Source organism: Hirundo rustica, chromosome 9, assembly GCF_015227805.2.
Source record: "Hirundo rustica isolate bHirRus1 chromosome 9, bHirRus1.pri.v3, whole genome shotgun sequence".
NCBI lineage: Eukaryota > Metazoa > Chordata > Aves > Passeriformes > Hirundinidae > Hirundo > Hirundo rustica.
In genome coordinates this window covers 11,231,350-11,248,767 of record NC_053458.1, presented here as the reverse complement: position 1 = coordinate 11,248,767, position 17,418 = coordinate 11,231,350, and the positions used below count along the sequence as shown (strand labels likewise).

The 17,418-nt window shown below is 40.1% G+C and overlaps 1 protein-coding gene across 3 annotated transcripts in view; it reads right to left on the bottom strand.

Annotated features, from left to right (window-relative positions):
* Nucleotides 1-7,936, bottom strand: part of ST6GALNAC3 (ST6 N-acetylgalactosaminide alpha-2,6-sialyltransferase 3) — a 233,894-nt gene extending 225,958 nt beyond the window's left edge. Inside the window, exon 1 of one of the 3 annotated variants that reach the window (XM_040073500.2) lies at nt 7,866-7,936. In XM_040073500.2, coding sequence (XP_039929434.1) covers nt 7,866-7,880 — 15 coding nt within the window. In that variant the 5' untranslated portion in view covers nt 7,881-7,936. The other 2 variants (XM_040073504.2, XM_058421827.1) reach the window with 2 other exon arrangements.
* Nucleotides 7,937-17,418: the final 9,482 nt, after the last annotated feature.

Sequence of the window (17,418 nt, the reverse complement as noted above, 5' to 3'; positions counted from 1 at the left end):
ACCAGCATCAGGGCTGGGTAAAGAGCTGACAGATTTGTGTTTAATTCTGGTTTCCCAAACAGAAATGGAGACTTTTGCTAAATCTCTTCCTTTAACGTAGCTTCCCCAACAGAAGGCCTGGCTAAGTGAGAGCAACTATGTGAATTTTCAAAGCAGTTTCTTAAACCCACTTGAGAATTTACTGACATTTACATTTCTAGAGCGTGCCCAGTTTATTTCTATCCAGGTTTCAGAAGGCCATTATTTGCATCACTGGAAGCTTTTCTTTTGCGCTGTCAAAACACACACTGCTACACAGAGTTCGCTGGAGGGGCAGAAGAATTCGGCTTCGAATATATTTCAAACAGGAACTCCGCTGTCCTTTAAACACTTTCAGAGTCTTATCATGGCATCCTGTCTCTCCTTGAGAATAGCTGCAGAAATATGTGGGATTCTCCCCAGCATTCCACCTGCCCCCTCCTGCTCTCCTTCATCCTTCCCTCCCTGTCCCCAAGCCAGCTCAAAGCAGTAGCAAGGATGCTGACCGCAGCCAAAGGAGATCACCCACACAGCCCTACATTCACACACCCAGGTAAATGCTGGGGAAAAAATTATTTGATACAGCAAGGGGAGATGGGTTGTTAGAGGAAATAATATCAGCTGGGGAGCGAGCAACTACCTGCAGAAAGCCAGCATTTCTGTTTAACTCTCTGCTTGCTGCTGTGGACAAAAATAATGACTAAACTTCCATGAGGCAAAATGAAACTAGGTCAGGACTCTGCAAGTCTGCATGGAAGAACCTGGGAGAGAGAAGGCCACGAGACAAAGCTGTTAACACACAGATCTCACCGTGAGACAGATGGAAATTTAAATTTATTTCCTGTATTAATTTACTTACTATTTAAAGGAGGCATTTGCTCATGTGTTTTGCACTCATTTGCAGTTTCTTTCTAAAACTACACAAGAATTTTTGATGACGTGTGAAAATCAGTGGAAAACAGTCTCAAACAAAACATGGATCTATTTACAGGAACTGTCTAAATTCACCTATTCCAAGATTAGTCAGAAAGTTTCTGTATTGAGGCTGAAATGCAAGTAAATAGTGTTATGATTTAGCCCACTGAGAAAGAAAACTCCAAGAACAGCTCAGGAAGTTCCTAAATGTGCTATAACATAATTCACAGAAGTCAGGATCTGCTCCTAAACCACTTAGGACACTGACTAGAGTGGCTGATTATACTGCACATGATGAAGTCACAAAAAAACCCCAAAACAACCCACATCTCTTTGAGCCCGGGTTTGTATTTGCTCTTTCAGTTCTCACTTCAGGCCACAGTGTCAGTACTGGAACATCTCCTTCCAAAAGCAAATTATTTACACGTTGAAAAACCAAGCCCCCCTAGGTGGTCATGTAATCACCCACCCCTTTCACAGCAAGTACATGTATTTTTAGTGAGGTAAATGCAAATAAATCTAACAGCTTGCTCTGCTGGAAAAGAAGTCTTTCCTAAGAAAAAGTTATTTAAACATCTTCTATGCCAAATCTGTGCTGTTGCCTGTTACTTGTGGCTGAGTGTTCAAGACATGGCTGAAAAGCAGCGCTGACTGAGCTACAAAACCTGCACAGCACCATAAAGCAGCTCAAGGAATGGTGGCAACTGCTTGCACAGACATCAAAGTACCTTTTGTGTAAGGGCCAATAATTTCACTAAGTGTATAGTTGGCAGGGTTTGTTATTAAAAAAAGCTCTTAATTACAGTATCATCAGGAGAGCCACTTGTCTTGAGCAGCAAATACCCGTTTAAGAGATTATTCTGCTTTAGCCTCAAGTGTACTCTAGTTTTTGTGCAGTATTATTCTTTGGGATTATCTATGATACCCACATGTAACAGGATCCTTGCTTTCTTTTTCTTGCACATAGTACTATCAATAATCAAATATAAATAGAAGTGTTAATTTTAAAGACAAACAAGGGTATTTTCCACTGCAACCAGTGTTGTTCTGCAGGCAGTAAGAGAACTATGGGAGAAAATATGCTATAAACCTTTTTTTTTCCTTTTTCATTAAAAATACCTTGGTATTTGAAACACTGATAAGAGCCATATAACAGAAATATTCCTAGGTACGTGCCATGACAAACTAGAAGGGTTTCTGTCTTCGCCTTGGATTAGCAAGTCTCACATCAGATATTCCTCTATGGACACTGCAAGCCAGAAGAAGAGAAGGATCCAAAAGAATTGAGTTTATTAAATGATCTACAACATAATTAACCACCAGTGTGGGTACATACATATGTCTGGTTTTGTGCACACCTCTATGTCTGTGGGTGTATGTATATAAAGTCCTCATATAATTTGCTTCTGTTCTGTGGCTGTGAACACATTTTAGTTTCTTCACACTAGCTCTCAACATTGTCTCACTGTATTTGTCTCACAGACTTTAATGGCTTAGTTACCTAATGAAGTAAGAATTTAAATAGTGAACGCTTCAGTTTGTTTTGGAAAATAGGAGAGAAGAAACCTTCCCAAAAGGATAATAAACAGCATTTGTAGTCAAACAGCACTCTGGCAATAATAGAACACAAGAACAATGGTAGAGCCTGGCACTAGCAACCTCCAAGACAGATTATTTGTGATGGGGTTATGCTGTGCTATCAGACAGAGTGCTCAAATTTCTATAGCCATGGCCTTCCTCCTGAGAGTTCAAAGGCAAACCACAGCCATGGGAGAGAAGTTAGTACATTTTGGTCAAGATTTCAGCGGAGGGCAATGAAACATAAAATAACATAGGAGAATAAATGTGTTAACATTGAGGCCTCCAATTCTCACTGAATGCTTCTGCTTGGGAGCATGCATGCAGCAGCATTCAGAGAATGTACACTTTAAAGTGACAAATTCAAAAGGCACCCAAGCACATACACTGACCTCCATTCCCCTTCATGGTGTTTGGTTGGGCACAACAGCTCACCGCAGTTCTTAAATGCCATTCAGACCTACAACAGTGCAATTCATGGCTGGTACTTAACAGTGAATCTGCAGGTGAGAAGATTGAATTCTTTTTCTGAGTCAGAGCTTTCTAACTTGCCCTCTCTAACCTTGCTGCTCTCCTCTCCTTTTCAGCAGTCTCAAGTGCAGCATTCTGATAGCATGCAATAGCTGAACTCAGCTATTGGTTTAGCCAGACATTATGTATTTTTACATTTTCAAATAGCTCCACAAGTCTAGATAACAAATGGAATCAGATATCGTATTCGTATTCCTACGTTACTTGTGGCCCAACCAAATTATTTTTATTAAAAAAAAAAATCCCCAAACATAAAAATATTTTTTAAAAATATTGGCATTCAATGGTATGGACCACATCATCAGTTATATTTAAAGCAAAAACTGCCAGGGACACACTGAGGTGACCAAGATCACCTGGGCCTGTCTTGTCTTACTTTGAAATCAGTAAGAGGAAGAGTAATAAAGGAATAATAGACATTGGGCATCCTGGAGCAAATACCAGTAGCTGAATATGGACCAAGAGTCAATCTACCATATCTTGTTGGAATTAAATAATAGAATGGGCTTGTCTATCTGATTTTCCCACTTCAATTAACTGTTGGAAGCAACTGATGTTTTCCACTAAAGTATTCACAGTTATTAGGAGATAAACCACAGAAAAATGCATGTGGTTAAAATAAATAAGCTTTCAATAGTCAGAGTCGTGGTTCCAATCGGTTCCTGCAGTTTCTGAGGAGTGACTGCCTTTTCTGCAGAGCTGGAGGATACAAATCATGGCAATACTCCTGTGTGTGACGAGCCAAACATGATGCAAGGTCACAGGAAGGAGGTAGCACAGCTTTGTAATGATCTAGTCTGGATCCTCTCACTAAGGAGACATTCATATTGCCTCCATATGTTTTCCATTTAATTTTTCAAATTTTTTAAATTTTCAAATGTTTCTTTCAAAACTCCCCTAAGTTAATCTATTGTGTCATTTGGACTTTATACCACTCAGTCCTGCTGTGGCAGCAGTTCATAACATACATATGAGAAAAGTGAATTATCTCACTGGAATTATTGTCCTTTGGAATTAATTATCTTTTTCTGATCCTCCCCGGGAAGGTTTTTTGAGATAAATACTGTCTCTTTGTTCACACCACAGCTGATCCTCACACACCCTGATGAGTGAAATTTCAAATTGGTCAAAAATTCCTGTCCTCTTCTAAAGAACAGAAATAGGCTGTCATTGATGAGCATTTTCAGATTTGTGATTTGTCTTCCCAATGTTTACCAGAGACCCTGCATGTGATTGTTCTCTGAAGCTGTGAGTTCACAAGTGACCCTTACAAGCTGATAAATGCAAAACAAGCCAAAAAGCCCTTGAGCCATTCTGGAGTGACTCCATTTATAGCATACTCCCTGCAGGAAAAGAATAGACACATATGCTTATATAACTAATTGAGTTAATTCCAGATTTTCTTTCCCCAAGCTTAACACTCAGAATATCATAGGGAAGCTTTTGACAGAATCTATTTCTTTAGAAAGATTACAGCCTTCACCTATTATAACTCTTATTCTTCTCAGTAATCCAGTGACTGTTACCTTGAATTGACTGATATTAGTCTCCAGAATGAAGGTGCATGGGGACAGTGATTATTGCACAAATTAATGTCCTTCCAGTGTATTTACTCAAAGAATCCCCCCACCCTTAGCTAAAATGATACCCTTAGCTTGCTACAGAACTTCATAAGCCATGCCTTTGAAGATCTCATACAAGCACTTTCTGCCAAGGGTAGATATTGATAACTCTTTCGGTAAAAATCTGTTTCATTAAAAACAAGGGAAAGGGTTATTGCTGCCTCCTTCCTGTGTAATAGCCAGCTGCAGAACATCTGCTAGGGAAAAAGAGACCTCTGCAAACCTTCAAAGAGAGCATAACAACAAGCCTAGAGTGTTCTTCTGCGGGGGCATCTCCACCTCACACGCTCAGCTTGGCCATGGCAGGGTTACCAGTGGACACCAGTGAAGGTGTCCATCTGCAGCTGAGGGTTTGGAATCATCAGGCAAGTTTGAAGCTTACCTGCTTTACCCTGGAAAGCTAAACGAGGATGGGTGTAGCAGTCACCCACATGCGCCAGTGAAGCTTGAGCAGTGTGCACCTCCTCCTCCAGCTGCTTCCAATAGGAGCTTTAATTGTTGGCAAAGCCCTGGATGCTGTATACAAGTCACCTAATTACTGGGAAACACCCAAATACTCAGGTAATTGATGCCAGGCAAGACCCTGGGGGGAAAAAAACCTCAACAGGGTTTCACTGCTGCCCATCTGCCGTGATGGCACGCTCTTGTCACTGCTGCAGCATCTGAACAAGCTTTTTGGCAGTACACAAAAGGGACTGCCGACACTGACCACCTCTTCCTGAAGTCTTCCTTTGCCAAAGTCTCACAAAGGGTGCACCTACCCGCCAGATGCCAAGCACATCGAGTCAGATCATCAGTATTGACTCCTAGCTTCAAACTGAAACCTTGCAGTGAACCAAAGGGGAGTCTGAGCCGTCTGTCTGAAGGAAAACCATCCAACACAGCATAAAGATCCAAGGCTAGCTTACCAAGTACACAATAAACACATGCTGGATGTAGTTCTGGTTTTGTCACCTGGCTTTCCTGGCCAGTACAAGGTCTCTACCCACTGCTGCCATCCCTGGATGTTTACATGCTGCAACCCTCTTAACTCAGTTACAATTCTCCAAATCCAGCACTCCCACATAGTGCATCAGCTTCTTTAGCTAATCAGCAAAAATAGTGCTTAAATTCTGCTTAGGCCTGCAGGGAATCAAGAATTTAGATTTTCACTCCATTTCATGATTTAGGGAGCCCTCTAAAATAGAAAATCCATCTTATTATTGATAGTGTCTGCACTATGACATTGCATTTTTGGCAAGGTATAAGCATTCTATGTTTTACAGTGCTGACAGCTGTATTCTGTCAAAATATATTTGCAAAATCTCTGGAGGAAGGTGAAGGGAAAGGCAGCAGAAATACTAAACAACTATTCATTGGCCTTTCATTCTCCTCAGAAGTGCTGGTCCCTTTGAGAACATATTTTTCCCCTTATTTTAGAACATCCTTCCAGCATCCTACTCAGAATGTGTTACAACGATTATTCTATGTCAGACAAAGTGTGGTAAAATACTGTTATGTGAATCAAAGCTGCTTGCTGAAACAAATAGAAAATAGATTTGCTTCCATCTTTATGCTGATTTTGTGAATCACAGAATCAAACTGATCTAAGCTACCACTTAGGCTGTTTGGAAATGTTCCAGCACATCCAAGAAGTACTGTCTTCCTGAGAGCACACAATAGCAGATGATACACAGTAAGACTAAGGCTATGCAAATAATTGATATAGCAGGTTGCTTGGGGAACACAAAAACTCATTTCCAGTTAGCCAAAAATAATCTTGGTTCTTGAAAGGGAAAACAAACAAAAAAAACCCTGCTCAAAACAGAAGGCAGCATTTCAGACTTGAAGTTTTTAACCTTCTGAAATGTGGCTGCAGAAGATGCCAACAGAGAAAACACTTTAAATGTTTATTGCATACTCTGTAAAGGAGTCATTGATACTGTTTTTCAGGCAGACTTTTAACTGTTCTCTGTTTAAAGGAAAAAACGACAAACACATCAATCCTCATACACAAATATTATTAAGTTGCCATTCAAATTTTTTTATGAATGAAAGAAAATTTTCCACATGGTTTTATATCTGCATAGAATACAATCCATATACTTGTACCCCCTGAAGAAAACTGGAATTAAACTGTGATTTTATTTTTTTTTTTCCTCCTGGAGCCTTTACAACATATTTAGCAGAATACTTTAACCCATTAATATCTGTGCCATATTGTTCTACAGAATGGTGTTGGATTTAGAGGAAAAATCATAACCCTTCCATCTAAGGCCTGTTCATCTGTATTTCCTTGTCCTCTGGAAGTGTAGTGCACGTAGTAAAGCTCTTTTGTCTTTATTCTATCGGTTTTGCATATATGGATCAAAATTTTAAACAACAAAAAACTATAAAGCATCAATTATATCTGTCATCCATAATGACAAGATAGTCTCAGGCCAAAAGATGAGCTTTGACTGCCATTCCCATCAAAATCCCTGAAGCAGTCTAATCCACATCAAACCCTGAAAGCTTTTAAGCATCCATAAAAGAGAGACATATTGTTTCCTACAAAGTCATTAAGCAGTTTTCTCTACTGTTCCTACTTTGCAGTTCTCCATGGCTTTCATTTTACCTTTAAATAACAAACTCCAGATTATCTAACATGCTGCCTCTAAAAATTCGATCAGCAGCACTTTCTTCACAGCCCACATTTAAATCTTAGCGTTTGAATAGTGTTCTACAACTCCAAAGCGAGCACAGTAAAAATATTTAAGCTAATCCTCGTGACACTTCAATATCTACATTAGTTAAATGATTTAAAACAATGTAAAAGGATTTCTAATACAAAGAAAAAAATAATTCCAAAAAAGGGAAATAAATACGACATACATTCATTATCCTGAACATGCACATGAAACTCCAGGCCTGCTACAGGGACAGCATAGCCCACACAAGTGAAGATATTCTGAAATGTGTTAGTAGTAGAAAGCCAGCACTGCATACATGATGTCTCAAGAAAAAACACACGCCTAATAACACCTCACCAACCCAGCTTCATTTGCAAACCAACTTTTATCAGCACATCCTACTCCTTCCACACTTACCCAGCATAATGCTCAACGTGGTCTCCTGAGTGAAAAGCTGTCAGAATAGGAAGCAGCTCCCTCCCCTGGATTATATATTATTATATATTATATATTTATTATATATATTGCTACATCAGCCATGGAGCTTGACCTGCTCAGGAAGCATTTGGCAGCAAATAAACCACCGCAGCCTTTCCTGGGTAATCTCCAGGCAGCTGTGACTGCCACCATCAGAGCTTCTGCTCTGCAGCTGTTTTGCAAAGCCAATGTGTTTGTCTTGTGCTACCTGCTCACTTCTTTAGTAACTGCTTACAAACTCTAACAGCTGTATACGTTTAAGCATTTTAAGGACCACGTTTTCAAAGGTTTTTAGGCATATAACTGGTTTACTACAGCCAAATTCAGACAACTAACTCTCTGCAGCTCCAAGCCTTAATTCTGTGCAAACGATCATCTCCCAGCTCTAGTTAATCTGATTACTTGGCACAAACAACCCATTTGTGTCACTTTCTGCAGTCAGGTTCTTTTTGCTTCCTTTCCCTGGCCCTCTCAGTATGTATTGGCTTCTTCTTTCCTTCATGTTAGATTACACAGTTCAAATTGATCCCCACTTGTAGCTTGCTGCTGGAACTCCGCTTGGTGTCTCATTTCACATTTAATTTATTTTTAGAATAGACGCTATAAACCAAGGTGGACAATTGGGATCTAATTTCGGTCATCAAACTATGCTGGTATTGCCATCAGCTGACCACTTACAGGGACCATGAGAAACTCCTCCAGTTCATAAACTGTCCAAGTTTGGTTAAAAACGATTCTGCTGCGCCTGGCAAGGCCACCACCTCCCTCCCTCATATGTTTCTCTGGAAAAATACTTCAACCACACAGGAGGAAGATGCCCTCTGTGAAGTTGTTTAGGACTGATTGTGCAGGGCTCCTGAGTTCCTCCTGCAGAGAGGAAGGGTCAGGTACCGCCCAGGACTGGCATGACTGGAGCTGCACTTGCAGCGATGGATGCTGTCCTTGACCACAAAGCCACCCATGGTAAATCACTGTAGTCAGTCATACAACCAGGTAATCCCTAACTTCCCTTCAATCTTGATCATTTGAATAGCCAAAATGTAAATGGAAAAATCAACAATATCTTTTTTCGCCCTTCCTGCCAGTTGTACCTGCCATGTCAGAGAGTCTCTCCCAAATTCTTTCATACAGTTTCTGAGATCTGCAGAGTTGGAAACTTGGCTGCAAAAGGGAAGGATGTGGGAGGCAAAAGGCACAGGTGTTTTTCCTGAGGAAGCTTAATTAATTGTTTTTATAACACATTAATGATGCTAAAATTCTTTGGAAGTATCAAGTTGGGTTTTTTTTTTTCTCATTTACTACCACTAACAGTCATGGAGAACAAGAAATAGCATGACCACTGTACTTGGTGATTGATTTTAGGTTGTGACTTTAGTGTTCTGTAGCTTTTTCTTTCAACAGATAATCACAGACCACATAATACTATAGTGGAAAGCTCTTCTAGTGCAAATAAAGGATGTGTGGGGGGACTAAGAAAAAAATGCTCAGTTTCTGCCCCCTCTCATGTGTTTCTATGGTATTGGAACCTCAACCCACCTTCTACCTATTCATGTCCATGCTGGTTTTATTCTCCTCTGACAATATCTTTGTTCCATTAGAAGGCACTGCTCCCAGGTGAAATAGCTAAATACAAAGGATGAGTTGACAATTAAATATTTCTTCCTCCAGCTTCTCCACAGGGTTTGTCCTTACTAGCAGTCCCAGCGAGAGGACTACAGTGCCATCTCTCTCCCTGAGCAGTGTTTGCAACTTCATTTAACCTGCCTTGGCCATGGGACAAAGTTGTTGTCAGTAGCAGTAAAAAACAAAACAAAACCTCAACAAACAAACAAAGAAGCCCTCTCATTCTGTTGGATGTAAAACATAAAACTGTGAGAGAAAACTACTTTGTATCTCATCCAATATTTTTAATATAAAAGTGTCTCCACCTATCCTATCACTTAATAACAAAAGTTGAAATGTACACATGTGGAAAGCAGGATGCTCCCAGAACCTGTGCGGATCCCTGGACATCCAAATGAAGCTCTCTTCTCTTCTCTTCTCTTCTCTTCTCTTCTCTTCTCTTCTCTTCTCTTCTCTTCTCTTCTCTTCTCTTCTCTTCTCTTCTCTTCTCTTCTCTTCTCTTCTCTTCTCTTCTCTTCTCTTCTCTTCTCTTCTCTTCTCTTCTCTTCCCTTCCCTTCCCTTCCCTTCCCTTCCCTTCCCTTCCCTTCCCTTCCCTTCCCTTCCCTTCCCTTCCCTTCCCTTCCCTTCCCTTCCCTTCCCTTCCCTTCCCTTCCCTTCCCTTCCCTTCCCTTCCCTTCCCTTCCCTTCCCTTCCCTTTCAGTGTGATCCACACCATCAATCTTTCAAGCAGCAAACTCCCAAAGCCACCCTGATTGCCTGCATTCAGAAGGCAACTGCAATGTACTGCAGAGGGAGAAAAAGCACAAGTTAACAGAGCCTCAAATGCCTGGAGATAAGTAGAGGCTTTCACTTGGCTGGAGAAGTAGATGGAGGCAATGTATTCAACCTGGGAGAACAGCTCCAAGATAAGCTTCCCCTTGGAATCTGGACACAGAGACAAACAAGGTGATTCCAAAAGGCAAACAGGATTTTCAGAAGAGGCTTAGAGGACAGCAAGTGGAAAGGAGGTGCCACTTTCTAGTTCTCCAGGAAAGATAATCTTTCCCTAGTAACTGAATGCCAAATGCTGCGATAAGTACATTGCTAGTATAGTAAAACCCCAATTAAATAGTTTATCTCGTCACACCAATGCCAAGTCAAGTCTCAGACATTGCAGTAGCACACTTTGAAAGAACATTTATGGCTCTTTGTAGAGAGGAGATGGGTATAAATGTCTATAATTTCTTTGCTGTGTTGTGCATTAATGCTTGTTATCTGTTGTTACCAGAGCTGAGCAATTTGTGAATGCTATTTTAAGCCACCACTGCTGCAGCCTGTAGATGCCTTGAGTTTTAACCATATTTTTGCAATTAAGCAGCATTTAGGTTTCCACTGCCAGGGGTGATTTCTGTGGTAATGTGTTGTGAGCCTCTCTCCAGCACAGGCTTTCAATAATACAGATCCAACTAAGGCTTTAGTGTAAACACACTGTTGAACCTTGAGGATGAAATGCACAGGATTTGAGCACTGAAAATAAAGGCAGGTTGGGTATCTGTCTTCTTGCTTTTTCTTGGCTGGCTGAGCAAGCTTTGCTGAACAGGAAATGATCTTGCTATGAATTTAATCAGCGTTGCATTTAGTGTGCCCTAAGTTTCACATCTTTCCATATTTTCTCTGGCTATGACTGTTTTCCAGCAGCTGTTAGTGAAAACTGCAAGAAAAAACCTATATTCTGATAGTCTCCTAAATATATATACACAAATCTGTATATAGCTTCTCATATGCCTTGACACAAATTTGGATAAAATGGACTATAGGTCCTACATGTTCTCAATGTTCTTGTAAGAAATTGAAAGAAGAGGAATAATTAGAAAATAAACATAAGAGGCTTAGAATTAACAGGTTCCTGTAGGATAAAGGAGAACATAATGGTGCCATTGAAGTTTGCACGTGGTTCATGTTTACGGTGGATCATAAAGCTGCGTGCAAACCCTTGTGCAAAGCTCCCACTGAGCCCTGCAGGGGATGGTTAATGTCATTTAGTCATAACAGTCACGCTTTGCAGAGGACCTAATCAGCAAATTGATAAAGTACACTGAGACTACCCTTGCTTAGCTTGAAATAGCTGAAGTCAATGTCTAAATACTGGTTATGTCTGACCAGAATGAAGATAACACAGTTTACTCTGTGCATCCAGGCTCCCAGCTGCAGTCCCTATGAGCCTGACCCACCTTGCCCAGGAGCTCCGACTGCAGCTGAAACTGAAGGCCAGCCAAACCCAAGAAAATGTGTGTCTCTGGAAACACCAGGCACATCAAGCAACTTAAGGAAAGGGTTTTGACTGATGCACTTGAAAAACAAATGTGAGAAATTTGTGCTTTTCCTCAGCTGGCATACAGGGAAAATACTAGGTAAGATGGATCGGGTAAAAATTTCAACCAATTGCAGTTGAAAGAAACTGGACACAAAGTATTTGCAGATTTTTTTTTTTTGTTTATTTTTAAGTGCAGTAATCAGACCTGTTGTAGCCATGTCGATGTGTACGTGTTTTGAGGACACTGTACTCTCATCTTACAGGGAAGAAGGTCAGGGCTTGAAAAGGAAAAAAAAAACAACAAGGAGTCTACCCTTCATCCCTGAACAAATATATCTGCTTTCTGAGTGACTTAGATTGGCATATTTGGTGAAGGGTAGTCCTTCATTCTCTGAACAACCAGATTATAAGACAGTAGGCATTGCTGAGGGCAAGAAATCAAACTCCATGTTCTGATGGAATATGGCAATTCCTAGAGCACTACCGGTGGTTCATTTCCATACAAAGTCTTCCAAACAGCCAGATAAGAATTTCACCCTCCCTGAGATATCTCTGTCAACAGAATTTGCATTGCATGCAATAATTATTCCATCCTTCAGGGATTCCACATGACTTCTCTCACACTGGCATCTCCACATGTCCAGGTGCATGACCCCTGATGGGTTATGAGGAACTCCTTGGCACAAGAGCTCCAGGGGCAGTCATGGTACTAAATATCAAAATATTTAGCTGGGATTATACTGAGACCATAAGATATAATGAATTAGCTCTGTGAAAATAGCTGTTCAAGGCAAAAATTAAGACACAGCAGGCATTCCACATTAAGAAACAGTCTGGCACACCTATAGCTAATTGATTGTTGTTGTTTAGTATATTTGCAGAATGGAGCATAAAGAAACAATTAAGCCTGCGTACCATTTATAAGCTGTAAAGTGATTTTTCAAAATCTTGTTTGATAGAAAATAAGAGCAGTTTCCAACCTGCTAAGTAGGCAATGCAGGTTTTTTCTTCTGTTACATCATTTACGTAGCATTTAAGATCAGAATGCAGACTTTTGCCCTGCTTTTATTGTCAGTTATCTTCTCTTTAATGAAACTGCGTGTTTTAGAGGGAGAAAACAATCTCACGCTTCTAAAAATGTGAGCTGAACAGGAGCTGTTTACTTTGGAGTGTTTAGTAACATTAGACCGACTTCCCTTCAAACAAAGAGCTGGGTTTTAGTCTATTTCCTGAGCAGCATTTCCTATTCAAATATGTGTCAGGTAGCACTTTTCCCCTCAGTTACTGGAAAGCATGCAAAACAAATACCAGAAAAACTGTGGTTTTCATTTCACTATAGAAAGCATGCACATTTAGGGGTTTAGCATAAATAAATTCCCTTTGAAATAAGGGACCCCCAGCCAAACTCTAGATGAAGGGAAATAAAAGGAGATACAAAGCAGTTTTCTCCCCTGTCAGCATGCTAAGCAGAGAATTCACCTGTGACTTCTAGCAAATATTTTCAGTGAGAGCAAGATGAGGTCTTTATGAACTGAGAGGTAAAGACAAAATGTGCTTCACTAACTGAGCTCTGAAATAAAGTATCTTCCCTTTGGTAAGTTTACAGGGAGGGTTGTACCTTTTTCCACTTGTTTGGGATGACATCTATTTGTATATAACCAGCCAGTGGACATTTCATCATATCATGTGTTTTATATACTTACATGTATATTGTCATCTCTAAAATGTCCTAGAAATGTCTCCTTCACCCACCTCCCCCTCTTCAAGGAGTCCATCATAGCAAAATGTCCTTCATGTGAGTCATTTGCTGCTAAGTTTCTTCTGTTCCCAAAACTTGTCTGCATGTGCAGTGCCTCTGCCCCTAGCCACAGCTCCTCAGAGCCCCATGGGGCTGGGATGCAGCTCACAAGGGCTGTCACGTTTGTGTGCCCCCAGCACCAACTTCACCATGATGCTTCCTAAAGGCTTCTGAGCAGACTGTCCATCTGGTGGCCCAAGGTGAACTGACAAACCCTCCAGCAGCAGGGAAGGCAGGCAGCAGCTCCTTTTGAACCTGAGCTGATGTCCCTCCTGTGCACAGCACTGCAAGCGCTACTGAACAGCCTTTGCCTCGTGCTGCTCCTATCCCTCCTTCCTCGCCATCAGCACCTCTATTTTTATACTTCTGGCCATCCCACAGTGACATCAGAGGTACTAAGGTACAAAGGTGCTGATCTTGTGCCTCCCCTGCTCTTTCAGACATTTTCAGTCTGTATTGGATCCCTCAACTATCCCAAAGACCCACAGGCATTATTGAATCTGGAAAAATACTTGGCAACTGTTCTAAATTCACTTCACCTGCACACCTTGAACTGGACATATTCCTAATGATTCCACTTCTCTGGCTCTAAACAGAATTGTTCAGATGCTATGTGCCCTCTTCCTCTTCAGTTTTTGACATAGCTTTCACCTCAGCTTGATGCCCCACTCCCAGCGCCCTGCTTGGAGCTGCTAGAGCTGGGTATAGTGCTGAATATGTTTTTTGGGGGGTGGGGGGATTGGGCTTTTTCTGTTTGGTTGGGGGGGTTTCCCCTTTTTTTTCTTTTTTTTTTCTTCTCCTAAGAACATCTTATGAAATCCACAGCAAAGGCTGTCAAGGGGTTGATACCTCTTTCTCATATTAGTGTCCTGATCCCAAAGCTGAGCACTGCAAGATGATCTATACCTTGCAGTTATTGAATTAATATTACACTTAGGACTTTCTGCTTGAAGTTTCTGAGGTATTGTATTTTATGGAGGCCTTGACACTTTCAGGACAAGTGTCAAAGCCTGATACTAATTTCTTTTGACAATATTTCTGTTAAAATATATAGGGCATCACAAACAATATTTTTGACCTTGCACTTTTTGAGATCCGAGAGCACACAAGATTTCACAGCAATCTGTCAAAAATATTACTGTATCTTGAACATGAACTTAAAATTGTTTCTGTAGAGTCATTTTTTATCCTTTATTTTTAAAACAAAAGGAAGACATTTCCAAAGTTTTACTGACAGCAATAATTATGGCTAATGAAGACAAAGAGACAACATTTTATGAAAGTTTGTCACTTTGACCTGACTGAATCACCTGATGTGTTCTATTTTCAGTGGAGATTTTATATTAAAATAGCCACAGCTTGCTACCATCACAAGTAAAAGGGATAAGGCTATTGCAAGTCCTCTCTCATCTGGAGAAGAAGCAGGTAAAACCCAAACAATTTCAAAGGTTCCTTCTTTATTAATAAATTAGATTGGATAACATCCCTTTGTATTATGAACTGACATTCTGGCAATTAATTTCTAGCTTATAGCTCAAGAGCCAAGATCTGTTTTAAAATTTACTTTGTATTTCCAAGTGTCAGTTGAAAGTACCTGGTGTTATTATGGTCAAATATTTTATTACAAGATGTCCTATTAATCCAACACAAACATGAAGGTAACTTTTCTGGAATTTTTTTATGGAACAACTTAAAAACAGGCTTCCCAGATAAATAACAACCTTTAAAAGTTGTTTTTTAATCCAAGTTATTCTCATTAATTCACATCAATGTTTTTTCATATTTGATTTGTTACATTCAGTGAGTTCATCCAGCCTTCACTTGAAAATACTAAAAGATATGTGATGACTTGTTTTTGTGAATTAATAGCTACTAGAATAATCTTAAGAAGTTTTACTTATGTTTTTAATTTAATATCTAGCATTGTCTTCAAATATGTCATACCCTCTCTAACCTGATTTTTTTTTAGAGCGAATCTTTCAAAAAACAAAACAGTCCGAAATCCAAAGACCTGGACCAACTCCTATCCTCCAACTGAAAGTCTGTGCAAATCCCCCTGTAATTCTCAAGGTGTTTGTAGTAATTTGAAAAAAATAATTAAAAAAAAAAATTATGTGTGCTACAGAAAGCTGAAATATAGCCCAGTGGCTTAAGAAGCAGTAGATGGAAGGTGTGCTTCCTGTACACATTCACCTACCTGTTGAGAAAAACCATACATTTTGAGAAATAAGGGGGGAAAAAAACCCTACGAAGTCCATATAATTAAAAAAAACCCCTTAATTAAAAATCTTAAATTTCTGTCAGAGGTGTCTTTATCATAGCACTCATTGCAGAAATGTTGTCATAAACAATTTAGTAAAAACGTGTTTCCTTGGAACCCAGTTGCCTGCATGTGGTGTCAGTTTGGTACCAGCTTGCGTGGCAGCTGCCCCCCCAGGAAGGCTCTCATACATTCTTTGTCACATCTGACAGCCCCCTGTATCAGCACCATAACAAATTTAAAAGGAAAAAAAAAAAATCAAATAGTGCAGTATTCAATGCTTATAAATGAAAAACTACTCTTAGACTTATTATCAACTTATTTTGCCTCTATAACCGGATTTCATAAATTATATACTTGTCAGTAGCTTAGCTAAAATATTCCATACAACATCTTATGATTTGTAATAGAAACAAGCATAGAATAGTCACATAGGAAACAGCAAAACAGAAATTTTACACATCTAAATACAATCTCGAGAAATTCAGGACTTTTCTCATGCTAATAATAGAACTGCTTAGATTTAACAGCAGAAGACAATTACATGTCACGGAGTGGCTTAATATAAAATGAGAAACTTGTAATATCTACAAGAAAAATTACATTGTTAGTATTCATAGCACAACCAATAATGTACTGTATTTCCATTACTTAAGAGCAGCATTTTTTTATCTATTCAGAGCAATTCTGGATATGAAGGTCTAATTCCTGGTCACAATCTTATTACAGCATGCGAGATCAGCAGGACTATTGCTGCCTTTCCTGTGCTCACGGGACTTGTGGGCACAGGCTGTGAGGACACATTCACGTTTAATTATAATGAATATGTCCCATAAAGAACAGGAAGGGTGTTAAATCACCATACAAAGATTTAAACTGGAAGCTGGTAAGGTTTTAATAACGCTCTGTTTGTGAATTATGCTTCCAATAACACATAAATGTATTATGGAGCTTTAGCTGGTATAAGGCAGTTTCTTACGGTTTAATGTATTTGAAATGAGAACGGCTGTACTTTGTGGTAACAGAAATACCAGTTATGAATCAAACTCTTAGTTTAATTCACCTAATGATAGCTGCAGTTAAGGCAGATGTTTAAATGCTTTCTCCTCAGTTTGTGGAGAGAGACAATATCCATTCCCCATATTTATGGGAGTACAGTCATGGGAGTCTCTTTCTCCACGGGGATAGGACCCAGCACGGCCGAATGCCCTGGTGGAGCCTGTCCTGTCCCCTGTACCCATAGCTGAGTGCCTCCAGCCTTTGCTCCCATCGCAGGACACGAGCCCGGCGCTGCTGCGGGCAGGGCAGCGCGGCGCTCCCCCGCTTCTCGGGGTTTTGGCTGTCCGAGCCCGCTGCTGGTGCCATATTGTTTCAGCCTTCTGCTTTGTTTGCATTTTTGTAGTGGAGTTTCTCATGCATGTAACATAGACAAAGTGATTGTTTTCACATTCCTCTCGGTGGAGGGACAATTGATGGACTTCTAATCCCAGTGGAGTGGAGAGGTGGTAGCCTTATTCTCCAATCCCTAGTCATTGTCCAGAATCTATATAAGCGAGGTCAAGTAAAGAAACTTCCCTTCTTTTTGCTCTGGATTTAACTGTGTAAGTATCATTCTTTTCGTGTCCTCTAGCGACACAGTGCTGGTGGGAAC